The 12,768-nt window shown below is 51.9% G+C and overlaps 1 protein-coding gene across 1 annotated transcript in view; it reads left to right on the top strand.

Annotated features, from left to right (window-relative positions):
- Positions 1-3,791: 3,791 nt before the first annotated feature.
- TBX21 (T-box transcription factor 21) overlaps positions 3,792-12,768 on the top strand; it is a 30,316-nt gene continuing 21,339 nt past the window's right edge. The window contains exon 1 of the mRNA XM_034756271.1: positions 3,792-4,846. Within this exon, the coding sequence (XP_034612162.1) occupies positions 4,278-4,846 (569 nt within the window). The 5' untranslated portion in view covers positions 3,792-4,277. The remainder of the gene's footprint in view (positions 4,847-12,768) is intronic.

The raw sequence follows: 12,768 nt of genomic DNA, 5'->3' as shown, positions 1-12,768 counted from the left end.
CCGGGTGCGTATTTGTTGTTGTTTCGGTTTACACATTTTCCTGCCGTGTCATTGTTATGTTGATGTTAATGTTTATACCTTTTTGTTAGTGGTGGTAGGTGTCGTGAGTAATAACAATAATGAATTAATAATTAGTGTCGAGCACTGAGGGTAGTACAGAGCATAATGCTTTACAACTGGAAGGTGAAAGTGACAAGAAAAAAAATGAAAGTGACTAGACTAGGTTCAATATCCAAATTGGGGGAAATGTAAAAGGCAAATGGTGGAAAGAAAATGTTATTTGGACTATTATTTCAGTTGTAATATTTGAAGGTACTGTAGGGCTAAAATTTGCTTTTTTTATTGTATGAGGTTTATGTTCAAAGTGTCTTTTTAATAGCCCTGTTCTTTCTTTCTTTCCCCATACACCCCCATATCTATCTATCCCCATACACCCCATATCTATCTATCTATCCCCATACACCCCATATCTATCTATCTCCATACACACCCCTCTATCTATCTAACTATCCATCTATCTATCTATCCCCATACACACCCCAATATCTATCTATCTATCCCCATACACACCCCAATATCTATCTATGGCTTTCATCACAGGAGTAGTGGATGCCCTGAACCCTGACTCACCTGGTTAACCCTTTGTTCCTCAAACCAGCAGTATCAATTAAATCAATAGGACTATCTCCTTAATTCCACCAACACAAATCTTCCCACACCGGTAGTCCTAGCTCATACCCTTATTCACACAGGTAGTCCTAGCTCAAGGACTACAGGATCATGCCCCAAAACCACAGATTTATGGGGGGGGAGGAGTGGGGAACTGTAATGAAAATAAAAGAACTGAAAATATTGCAAAACAGACAATTCTCCCCCCTGCCCAGCCTTTTTAAAGCAAGTTCTGTATCTATCCTGGCATTTTTTTACCCCCTCCTTGGAAAAATCCTATTTAAAGATCTTGCAAAGCAACAAAACTTTTATTGGCTGCAAATTACTCTGCAACTCTAGGGCATGGTCCTACAAACACTACAAATGTGAGTAGCTTTATTCATGCCAATAAGCCCACTGACGTCAGTGAAGTGTGTTGATTTATTTGCATGCGTAAAATGGGCCTACTATGCTGACCGATATTGTCTCATTGAACTCCCCCGTTGGTCTGTATCCACCTGTTGTCTCTTGTCTAATACTTCACTTGTAAGTTTGTCGGAGCTGGGACGATCTTTTTCCTTTGTGTTTGTACAGCGCCTAGCGCCACGCGGTCCTGATCCGTGACTGGGACTCCTTGGCAGTATGACAAAACAAATATATAATACATGTTTTCAGTGTCTTAAATTTGGATCCCATGCCCCTAAAATCCCTGGAAAATCCAATACCCTCTCTCACCTCTTTATCATGACCACAGTCTTTATTATGGGGGTGGGGGTTATTACTATTTAATGAGATTTCTTTTTGTTGTTCTCTTGATGCAGGGCTTAGATTGGGCTGTTTCATTTGCAAAGGGTGATGCTGAATGCAGGTTCAGTTGAATAAATTGGGACTTTATTAAACTCTGAACACTGCTCCATCCACATGGCTGACTTGTCTCCTTGCCCCCCCACATTTCCTTTTTTCCCTGGACACCCCTCAATGATTGTTCCTCCAGGGAACAGTTCCACTGACCATGATACAGGGCTAGTATATGGCCGTACAACATCCTGGCACTTCTTTGAAGATACTATCTTCTTCCTCAGAATCTCATCTTTCACTTTAAAAAAAAAAGTTTCTAGCTGTCACAGTTGCAAAGGAAACCTCAGATGTGACCCACGTGTAACTGCTGCAGAGACATCCAAGCAAGCCTGCAGAGAGCCAGGGCCAGTGGCTTGGAGAGAGGCTAACACCCCCATTCATCTCAAGGAGGAGTTAACTGGGGTGATCATTTTAATGTTAGCAGCGTTAACTATTTCCTGGAAAAGGAGAGGGAGGGTCACAGAACAGCCCATTCTGCTGGGTGGGATTTTGAGGTCTGAAGCAGTGACATTTGGGGATCCCCCCCCACCACTCAGGAAGGAACCAAACTCAACGAGCCTAGAGTGCTGCACCATCATATTTCAAACCTCTACTGTGAGCAGTGTCTCATTTTGGTGACTCATGGGTGCAGCTTACTTTTGGGGAGGAGTTGGGAAGAGTACAGACACTTTTCCCCTCCCCCAGGTCAGCCCCGCAGACTCGGGGTGGTGATTATCCTAGGGGAACAATCGGGTCCTGATCCCGCAATCAGATCCAACTTTGGCAGTTGCTTAACTTTGCGCACCGGGGCAGCGCCACTGACATCAACCTGCCTGCGTAAAGTTACGTCTGTGTGTAATGTTTGCGGGGTTGGAGCCATGGGCCGGGATTTCCAAAATGAGGTGCCCACTTCCAATGAGATTTGGGGGCCTACCTCTGTTCGACTGGCTACACTACAGACGTCTGCCAGCATAGCTATGTTAGGCAAGGGGAAGATATCCCACTGGCCAAGCTTGCAAAGGGTTTCCCCTCAACAGGATGGCATTTCTCTGTCCGGCTGTAACTTTTGAACGCTGCAGCCAATCATTTGTAAAATTTCAGAGGATGTTCTAAGCATTAATGGGCAGGACCTTTTTTTTTTTTTGGAGAGGGGGGAGGGTCAGAAAACCAAAAGAGGGGAAATGGGGGCGGGGCCAAATTGATGCTTATAAATGTCTGGGACGTGCCCAATCTCACTCTGAAGCAAGTGAAATAACCATGGCTAAACAGCATACCCCTGATTACAGAATCAAACCCAAACCTGGTGCAGCTGCAGTGGACTGACCCTTTACTAGGTGACGGTCTGACCCTGCAAACATGAGCGAAATTCCGCTGGCTTCAAGGGGACCAGAGGCGGCTCAAGACAATCTGCTGCCCTCGGCCAAACTCCACCTCCCCACAGGCCTAAGGCAGCAGATTGGCCCTGGACGTTCTCTCGTAATGATGGATTTCAGTAATTGGCCTTGTGGCCTGGCCCACCAGGGCCAAGTTGCCCTGCCAGGATGCAGCTACCCAGAAATCTGCCACCCTAGGCAGCTGCCTAGTTGGACCACAGGGCAAGGCGGGTGAGATCTCGCTGATGTCCTGGGACCGTCCCAGCTACAACAACGCCGCCTAGGGAAGTGGGGGAATCTCCTTCCTTAGAGGTTTTGAAAGCCAGGTTTGACGAAGTCCTGGCTGGGATGATTTAGTTGGGGATTAGGTCCTGCTTTGAGCAAAGGGGGTATAGCTCAGTGGTAGAGTATTTGACTGAGGTCCATGGTTCAAATCCTGGTGCCCCCTTATTGGGGGAGGGATAGCTCAGTGGTTTGAGCATTAGCCTGCTAAACCCAGGGTTATGAGTTCAATCCTTGAGGGGGGCCACTTAGGGATCTGGGGCAAAAGCAGTCCTTGGTCTTGCTACTAGTGAAGGCAGGGGGCTGGACTGGTTGACCTTTCAAGGTCCCTTCCAGATCTAGGAGATAGGATATCTCCATTATTAAAGGGGATTGGACCAGATGACCTCCTAAGGTCCCTTCCAACCCTGATGCTCTATGAGTCTGTGATGCATCCGTGCTGGCAGGATCGGGGCCCTAAGTTCTCTTTTCCCCTCTGGCTGGACAGTCCCCCCCCATCCCTGTTCCCAATGGGCGGGGCCTGCAGCTTTAAAGAAGGCCGGGAACCAATCTCTTGCGCCACCCCGCCAGGGGGCGGGGCCATCAGGGAGGAGGCGGAGCCTCGCCGCCCCAAGTGCTGCTGCTTTTAATAAGAGGGAGGCCAGGGCGGCTCTGGAAGGCAGAGGATAGAGCAGGTGGAGTGACAGAGCGGGGCAGACGAGGCAGCTCCCAGGAGTGGGGGGAAATCCCCCCCCTTCGCGTAACCCTTGGAAAGAGGGGAGGTGTCAGGGGGAAACTCCCCCCGCCCCCTGGAACCGAGCGGCTCTGTCTGGGATCTTTAGTTGGGAGGATTTTGTACACACCGAGCTCGGGACGGGGGGGGTTTGCTGCCTTTGCTCCTGGCGTGTCCGGACCGGCGATGAAGCCCCGGCCCCGCGTGTGAACCGGACTCCGCCGCCGCTGAAGTGGGGCTGGGAGCTGTGGGGCGAGCGCTGCAGGGATTTTGGTGCGCGGCGGCGGCGGGGGGGGGTCTCTCGCTTTTCCCCCCCCCTTTTTCTTTGCACAACTTGATGAGTTGCTGAGGGAGGGGAGGGGGCTGATCTCCCCCCCCACCTCCTCCCCTGCAAACTCCCCCACCCCGCCTCGCTTGGCAAGTCGATGGGCGCCCTGGACCCAATCTCCGGAGCCAGCAGCCCCGCGCTCACCATGCTGAATGGGGCCGAGAGCCAAAGTTTTGCCAAGGAGCCGCTGGATCTGCAGGGGGGCAAGGAGCCGGCCGAGCTGAAGATGGGCGTCCCGGAGCGGTTCTACTTCCCCGACGCCCCGGCTCCGGAGAGCTGCCCGCTGAACCTGCCCTACAGCGCCCCGATGGTCCCGGGGGGCTTCGGGGGCAGCGCTCCGGCCACCGGCCGCTTCCTCGGCCCGGCCCTGAGCAGCTGCTCCGGCTACAGACCCCAGCCGCCGCCCGCCGCCGCCCAGCCGGGCGGCCACGGCTTCGCGCTGCCTCCCGGCGAGCTCTACCCCGGCGGCGGGGAGCTCTACCCGAGCCCGGCGGCGGGGGACAGCTGCTACCCGGGCGCCGTGCAGCACGTGTTCCCCCGGGGCCCGCTCTATCCGGTGCCCGGCTACCAGCTCTCCGGCAAGGTCCAAGTGATGCTCAACAACTACCCGCTCTGGGCCAAGTTCCACAAGCACCAGACCGAGATGATCATCACCAAACAGGGCAGGTGAGGCCGGGACAGGGGGGCCTGGGCCCCTCCGGAGGGGGCGGGGCGGAGTTGGGGGGGGGGCTGGGGACGGGCGCCCCCCTACAGGGGCCGGAGGGAGTCTGGTGAAGGTGGTGGAGAGATTGGGACTCCCCCAAATCTAGTGGTGGGGGGGGATGGAGACCACTCATCGCCTCCCCCTAACGCGATCCCATTTCTGGCTTCGCCAGCCAAGTCCTAAAACTTCCCTGGAGAGAGCCAGCGCTCCTCGCTCGCCCCGCGGCTCCCCGCACCTACCTGCCCGAGTGGGACACGCGGGGTGTAGGGCGCGGGTCCCGTTGGGGGGGTCTGGCTCGCTGGGGGTCTGCAAGTCCTGGGAGTTGTTTTCGGCCCTCTTGGCTCTTTGACACCTGCCGGGTCGGTAAATCCTTCGGGGTGAGTGACATGCCAAAGCGGCCCGGCGCTCAGGGTGTAACCTGCCCCGCGCGGGCCCCCGGGTCCGGATCTCAGCCCCTCCGGTGCAAAGCCGGGCTGTGTTTGCGCAGCGCCCGGCAGGGTGGCCTCCTGGGCTCTGACTAAGTCTCATAGCGACTAGGGGAAAACTAGTAATAAGTGAAGTGCCGGGGGGGTTCCTCTGCATTTTCACTGGTGTAACGGAGAGCAAAGTCTGGCCCTGAAGAGGGAGCGTGTATGTCATGACTTTGATCTTCCACACCCGCTGGCTTTCTCTCTCTCATCTCTTGTCTTTCTGAGTGTGAGGGCTCCAAGCCAACTGCTGTCTGCCTAGCCATCTCTGAGCGGGTCTCCCGGCTCACCTCCTGTGTTTCTGCTTGGGTGCCCAGCCGCTGGTGCCCGCTGGACACTCTCAGGGGCTTTGGTACGTCCCAGAGCCAAGTCCGCACAAGAATGACTGGGCAGGTTCTGAGCCACTGGGCAGCTGGTCTTTCCCCTCTGTTCCCTGTGGCAGGCTCGCTCAGATGTGCCAGCGAGCTCAACAAACCGAGAGAAACCATTTGAATCGATGCCAGGGTTCCTGACCAGGCAGGGTCCCCAGGCAGTACGTGAGCAGGGTCATGGGAAGCCAGGGTTTTAGCCAACACTAAAACTGTGTCCTCCTTTCCCAGGCTTGTCAGCTCAAAATGCAGTGTGGCTCTTTAATAATCATGATGATGACAACCTAGGGTCAAATGCTCTGGTGGCGTAACTCCACTGACTTCAATGGCATCGGGCCAGCAGGGAATTTGAATGCTGAAATGCCATGAAGTTGTATGATGAATGCCCATCTTTGGCCCAGTCAGCTCCAAGCTCTTGACAAACATCAGCCCCCACCACGTCACAGGCTCCCCCGTGCTGCAGATGGGGACGCTTTGCCCTGTGATAGCCCCATCTGCCTGCCTCTGAAGCCCAGTGGCAAGAGGGCCTCTGATTTCAGATAATACGTAGCCCTGCCATGAGTGCAGGGGACGGGAGGAGATGACCTCTGGAGGTCCCTTCCAGTCCTACCATTCTGATTCAGTGGGTGTAGGGTCTGTTAGGTGTCAGGCATGTTTCACCTAGGGCTGCCTGGGACTACAGCGCCATCACAGATCACAGTCTGGCCTATGTCACTTCTGCACGGAAGGGGTGCTACAAAAGGGCCTACTCCTGGGAGACGTTGAGCACTCTCAGCTTGGGGTGGTTGTATTTGTTCTTTAAGCGGTAGGGTGCTTCCTACCAGACACAGTCCTATTTCAATGTCAGTTGAACAGGCGGACGCACACCCGCTGGAGTAAATCAGCAGAGCTCCATCGACTTCCCTATTGCCGTGGGGGATCCGGCCCCTTCTTTTTAACCTAACCTGCCTCCCTTGTGGGTGCTTTCTCGCCTCCTCTGCCAGGGTTAATGCATTTGATAAGATGCTTTTTAATAACTTCTTAAAAGCTGGAGCTGCCCCTGCCAATCCGTGCAAACCGGAGCTTCAGGAATGGCTAAAACGCTGCCCTGATCTGGTGGACTTGGCTGCTGCTGTGACGGGGTATCTCCTTTTCACCCAGGAGGTCTCCGCACCGATCAGCTTTTTCTTTCTTTCTTTGGCCCAGACAGACGGTGTCACTTTGATGCCGAAACCAACCTGCTTAATGTGTTGGAAGTCTAAACGTGTTAAGGCCGGTTCATTTCCCACACAGGCTTCAGGCCTGGGATCTTGTGGAGCATGGCCTCTGCGAAGCACTCAGGGCGATTCAGTTACATACCATCACTATCAAGGGGACGGGGAAGGGAAAAAAAGAAAGATCCGAAAGCACCTGGAGCTAGAAAAAAGCCCTGGCTAGTATTCTGTCAATTCCCTTCTCTGCCTGCAAACCCCAGTGACTCGGTTCCTCTGGAAATTTAAATTCAGATTGGGGATGGAACATATTCGATAGGTTTTCAGCATCTGAGATTTTTTTTTTTTTCCACTGCTGGGGTCATATAGAAACCTACTAAAATATCACCAGAAGAAATAGCTTCCTCTTTCCCCTGAGCCCAGAACTAACCCCCTTCCAAATGAGTTTTAACTGCACATAGGATGCACTCACATAGTTAATTCCGCCCCTCTGAGCCTTTCACTAAATCGAATACGATGCGTTAAATTAATCTGTTGCTGTGGGGTGTTAAACAAACGCCGCCCAGAGGTGGCTGCATTCCAGAGGGGCTTAAAATGATTCACGTGTAGAGACGGCCCAGTCCTGCTGCCCTGGCACTAGATTGGAGTCTTGCCATTGACTTCAGAGGGAGCAGGATCGGGGCCCCTCGTCTGCCAAGCTGGTTGGTTTTGATAGTGCTTTGAGATCCTTCTTCTGTAACGGTGCTGTGTGAATGCATAGGCCGGGATTTTCGAAAGTGGCTAAAGATTTCTGTGGCCTCACTTGCGACCCCTGAAATGGGGTTTCATTCTCTCGGAGCCGGGGGTGGGTCCGTGCTGATTGAAAGTCAGGCCCCTTTCATCTGGATACTGCCAAATTGACATCCAGCCCAAACATCTTCCATAATCATGGCCCCAATCCTGTCACCATTGAAATCAACGACACAACCGACGTTGGTTTCAGGTGAGCAGGATCAGGCCCTAAAATATCCCCCTCCCCCAGACTTAGGATTTTATTGCTTTAGCAATTCGGTCTCTATTGGTTTCAGAAGTTACTCATTGGGTTTCTCTAAGTCTTCCCCCACCCCACCCACCCCTGGGCTGATTGCAAGCTGAATAGCAAATAATCAGGTTCTGATGGGGTTTTAGAGTGAAGGGAAGCCCATTACCTCCCCAGCGCTGCAAATTTTGGGGAGGAAGAGAGGGATCTGCTTGGTGCTCCATGGCGGTCGCTCAGCTAGGCTTGAATTTGTGGGGTTCCCTGTGGATCCAACCTGAGTGTCCCCCGGGCTGCTCTTTGAAATCCGCTGTTGCCTAAATACAACCCAGGCTGGGCATGGAGTGTGGCTGTCTTTTCAGGCTGACTCCTGCCAAGGCAAGTCACGCCCTTACGAGAAAGCGCTACAGTATTCTGCACTAGTGGTCTGACATTGACTAAGACCCCTGAGTTTGGGGTAACTCCAGCAGAGTGTGTGTGTGTGTATATAATTAAACAGGGCAGAGCCTATCTGAGCACGCCCTGAATTGGGGGTGCTTAACAGTTAGCTCCTTCCCTTTCGGAGGATACTTAAATCATCTTCAAATGGCCCACAGGAACTGTGTGTGTGTTGGAAGGTGGAAGTGCTTCATTTGGACCCATCTCTCTCCTGCTCACACAAACTACAGTTCGAGGGGCTGATCTGACATCCACTGGAGCCATGGTTTCATTGGACATGGATCAGGCCCAGATATTTAGATGCCTGTTGAAGTCAGTGAGAGTTAGGTACCTAAATACCTTTGACAGAACCAGGCCTCTGTCCCAAACCCAGCTCCTTGTTCCAGCATCTCCACCATGGGTTGGCCCATTGCTGCAGTCATTTTCTTTTCAATGGGCATCTAGGACAAATCTGGTGCCGGACCCATCCTTCCAGACGTGGGATGGTCCCTGTTAATTCTACAGTACGCTCTGCCGCCTGGGAACACAACCACAATCCGACAGTCAAAGCTGGAGACCCCTTCCTTAGTTTTATTTGCGAGGGGCTTGTCTAGACTGGGAAAACTTGTGTTGACATAACTCCATGGAGGCAGGGGCACCAGTGCAGCCCCCCTAATGTGCTGGTGCAAAACTGGGCTCGCACTAGTACAGTTTACCAGGGTGGGTTGCACTGGTGTAAAAAGCACCAACTTGCACGGATGCATGAGCCAGGTGCAAAGTAAATCCAAAGACAGACTGGCCCTGAGGCTAAACCCTCCTTGGCGTCGTTGGACCTGATTCACTCCCCCGATGTAAAATGAGGCACACGCTCCACTGAAGTCAGCCAGGCTTGCCTGGTGCAATGTTACTCTGCAAAGAGCTTTTCTTTCCCTTGTTGGTATTAGCGGGCCGGGGCGGGGGGGAGGTGAGCAGCAGCGTCTCCCTGACTCTTGTGTCTCTTGCACGGCCGTGGTTATTGTGGCTCCGCGCCCTTTCATCATCTCAGACTCAGCGGCAGGCTTTTCATTGGGAGACAAGTCGACTCAGGAAATCAGCAGCCCACCCGCCGCCCCTCCACGACGGGTGTTTTTTAACCAGAGGGAGCAAGCGGGGCTGTGTTCTGTGGTGTGCTCAGGAGATGGAAAAGGGGCCGGGGGTTGGGTTAGGGGGGGAGGGAGGAAGGCAGGGGTTCAGCAAACCCATTAACCATCAAACTTCGCTGTTGTGAAGCTGGTCCGTTATGAGAGAAGTCCTCATAGCACTGCGGTGGAGACGGTAGAATCATCCCCATTTTACAGACAGGAAAACTGAGGCACAGAACGCTGGTGCTGTCCCAGCCAGACAGGGAGTCAGTCCAAGGTTCTAACCCTAGGTCTGCTATCTCCTTCTAAAGCTCATTCCTCCAGCAGGCAAGGTGGCGGGTGGATGCTTTGGGGAGGGGGGAAATCAGATCGTCGGTTGGTGCAAATTGATGGCAGTGGAACTGGGCCATTTTACGCCCATTGAGTGCTGCCCCCACTGGGAACCTGACCGCACCCCCCTCCAACGCTTAGTGGCTCTGTGTTTGTAAATAACCCCCCCCCCCCCCCCATGGAGTCCCACCTCAGCACCAGGCCACTGATTTCCACACCCTTGCACCTGCCCCTGTATCCTAGACCCTTCCACTGAAATCACTAGGACATGCCTGTTAACAGGGCAGATTCAGAGGCAAGGCCTATGCATGGGTGACTTAGGGGGCTCGTAGACTCCCTTAGACCTACTTACTGATCTGCAAGGCAGGCTAGAGGCCTCCGACTCCCTCTGGACAGACTTACTCACTTCTGAAGTTGGCCCAAAAATATCCTTCCACCCAGAGCACCTACATAATCTTCCACTCGCACCCACTTACCTCTGTGTTCCCTGTGTCACTGCTTCACGACTCATCACCAACCCGGATCCTTCCATCTCCTATCCTTAGCAGCGAGCCATGGCCCTCACCCCAGCCCACTCCTCCCCCTTCTGTTTCAGAACCACACTCCTGTGGTCTCCACCCTGCGCTTAGCATAGCGGTATGATAGCGTGGTACGAGGCTGGGGAATGTATGAGCAAGTAACAATGTATTGCAACCTAGACAGAGCCCCCCCCCCCCCCCATTCAGGAATCATGTTTATTACAGAAGTAGCAGCGATAAGCCGTCTCCTTTCCTAAGCAAGCATCTTTAAAGTAACCCAAACTTCCCAGTACAAGTTAGCTTGATCTTTAGCTAAAAGCTATGCATCAGGTCCTCATCTGTATGTCAGGTCTGGCCTACAAATTAGATCAACTCAGCTACCCCGTTTAGGGGTGTGAAAAATCCCCCAAGGGATGGAGCTGGGTAAATCGAAGTCTCCATGTAGACAGCACTAGATGGATGGAAGAATTCTTCTGGTGACCTAGCTACTGCCTCTCAGGGAAGTGGATTACCCACACCTATCGGCATAGGTAGTGGCCACACTGAAGCTGTGCCCCTGTGGAGTTTTAAGTGTAGACAAGCCCTCAGAGTAGCTCTGTTGCCCCTGGTGTCGTGCTGTCGACTTGAAGCAGAATTCCCTATGGAAATCAAAGCAGGAATGTTCTGCGTAGAGAGACACCATCAACTCAAACTCCAGTCCGTTTAAATCAAAGAATTTAAAAGTGGTTTCACATCCTACCTCTACCCTGGAATCCCCCTGCCGTATTTTACAATTGTGTTTTCTTATATATAGGTGGGGGGGGGGGGAGATTTTCTTTCCCCTGTAGTGTGTATAAAGACCCACACCAACAATAAGGGAAAATTGACTACAGGGGAAAACTATGAAATTGACTATAACAGAGGAAATGGTGAAGCTGATGACACCGAGTGCTGTCAAATGCACAAAGTAAACAATGTGGAAAAACATATAGAAAAATGTGTTTTGGTTTTTTCCCCTCTCTCCACTTCCTCTCATTAACCTCATCAACCTGAGGTGTTGCTTGTAACAATATTAGTTTGTTTTTAAATCAGATGTTAGAGAGAGAAGGTGAGGGAGGTAATATCTTTTGTCGAACCAACTTCGTGTGGTGAAAGAGGCAGGCTTTTTCAGCTACACACACAGACCCACGGCTCTTTTTCAGCTTTATGAATCTCAAAAGCTTGTCCTTCTCACCAGCAGAAGTTGGTCTGATCAAAGATACCACCTCATCCACCTTGTCCCAGGATATTAGAGAGCCCAACAGGGCTGCAACAACGCTTTCAATCAAAGGTGTCACTTTAAAATTGATGAGGTGACAGCTTGTCTGAATTGAAATCAACATCAGAACACTTATTGACAGCAGTAAGGCCAGGATTTCATTTCAGGTTTCATTGAAAACCAAGCTCTTTGCGGGAGGGACTGTGTGTGATTGTATAGTGCCTAACGCAATGGAGCACGGGTCTGTTTGAGACCCCCAAGGACTGTCTAAACGCAAAAGCAGTGTAGTTAAATTCATACAAGTCCCCTAGTGTGGATGCAGTTATACAAATATAAAGGGGCTTTATGCCGGTATAACTAGTCCCATATGGGATGGGAAATAAATTATATCCGTGTGAAGCCAGATGTACCCTTGGAAGGTTTTACAGGTATCGCTTATTCCAGCCCCATAGAGCAAAATAATCTTTGCCAGCAAAAGCACAATTTTGGCAATATGACTCTGTTTACACTAGGGGCTTTTGCTAGCACAGCTGTGTTTTGTCCGGCGATCACACCTCTTCACACCCCTGACTGACCTAGATATGCCGGTGGACGTCTGTAGCGTAGACGTGACCTGAGTTACTTTTGTATCAATATAATTGCGTGCATGGTAGGAGTTCTATTGGTATAACTTGATCAATTAAAAACACTAGCTCCCTAACTGACCTAGTGGTATCAGTATAAAATCTGTGTAGTTCTGCCCCAAGGCACTAGCTTGATCCTCAGCCAATATGGCCCTGGCTTCCAAGAGGTGGCCAGTCCTCGCTGGTGGCTTAAGCCAGGGTTTTTTCTATACATCAGTCCTCAGACACATGCTAGAATTTAGGGTCTTAAAGCGTTCCTCTTTCGATGTTCTACGTGATATTTGCCGCCGGAGATAAAACAGTCCCCCGCAGAGTAACACATTAAAATTCCAACCACATCAAAGTCCCCACGCGCCCGAAACTCGCTTAAATGTGAAATATATTTATTTATAGACCTTTTGGGGGCCGGTACTGCTGGGCGAGATTCTGAGCCGGCGTAAAATGACTTCTTTCCGTGGCGGTCCACGTAGCTGTGCCACTTGAGTTCAGTGGATAACCTGGCCCGTTTATTGGAATGTCTCCATAGTTGCTTGTCAGACAGGGAGGGAAGCGACATGCTCACACTCGGGGAGATCGATGCCATTTCTGCAATAACGGCA

Source organism: Trachemys scripta, chromosome 23 (assembly GCF_013100865.1).
Source record: "Trachemys scripta elegans isolate TJP31775 chromosome 23, CAS_Tse_1.0, whole genome shotgun sequence".
Classification (NCBI taxonomy): Eukaryota; Metazoa; Chordata; order Testudines; family Emydidae; genus Trachemys; species Trachemys scripta.
This window is presented reverse-complemented; position numbering and strand designations above follow the sequence as displayed.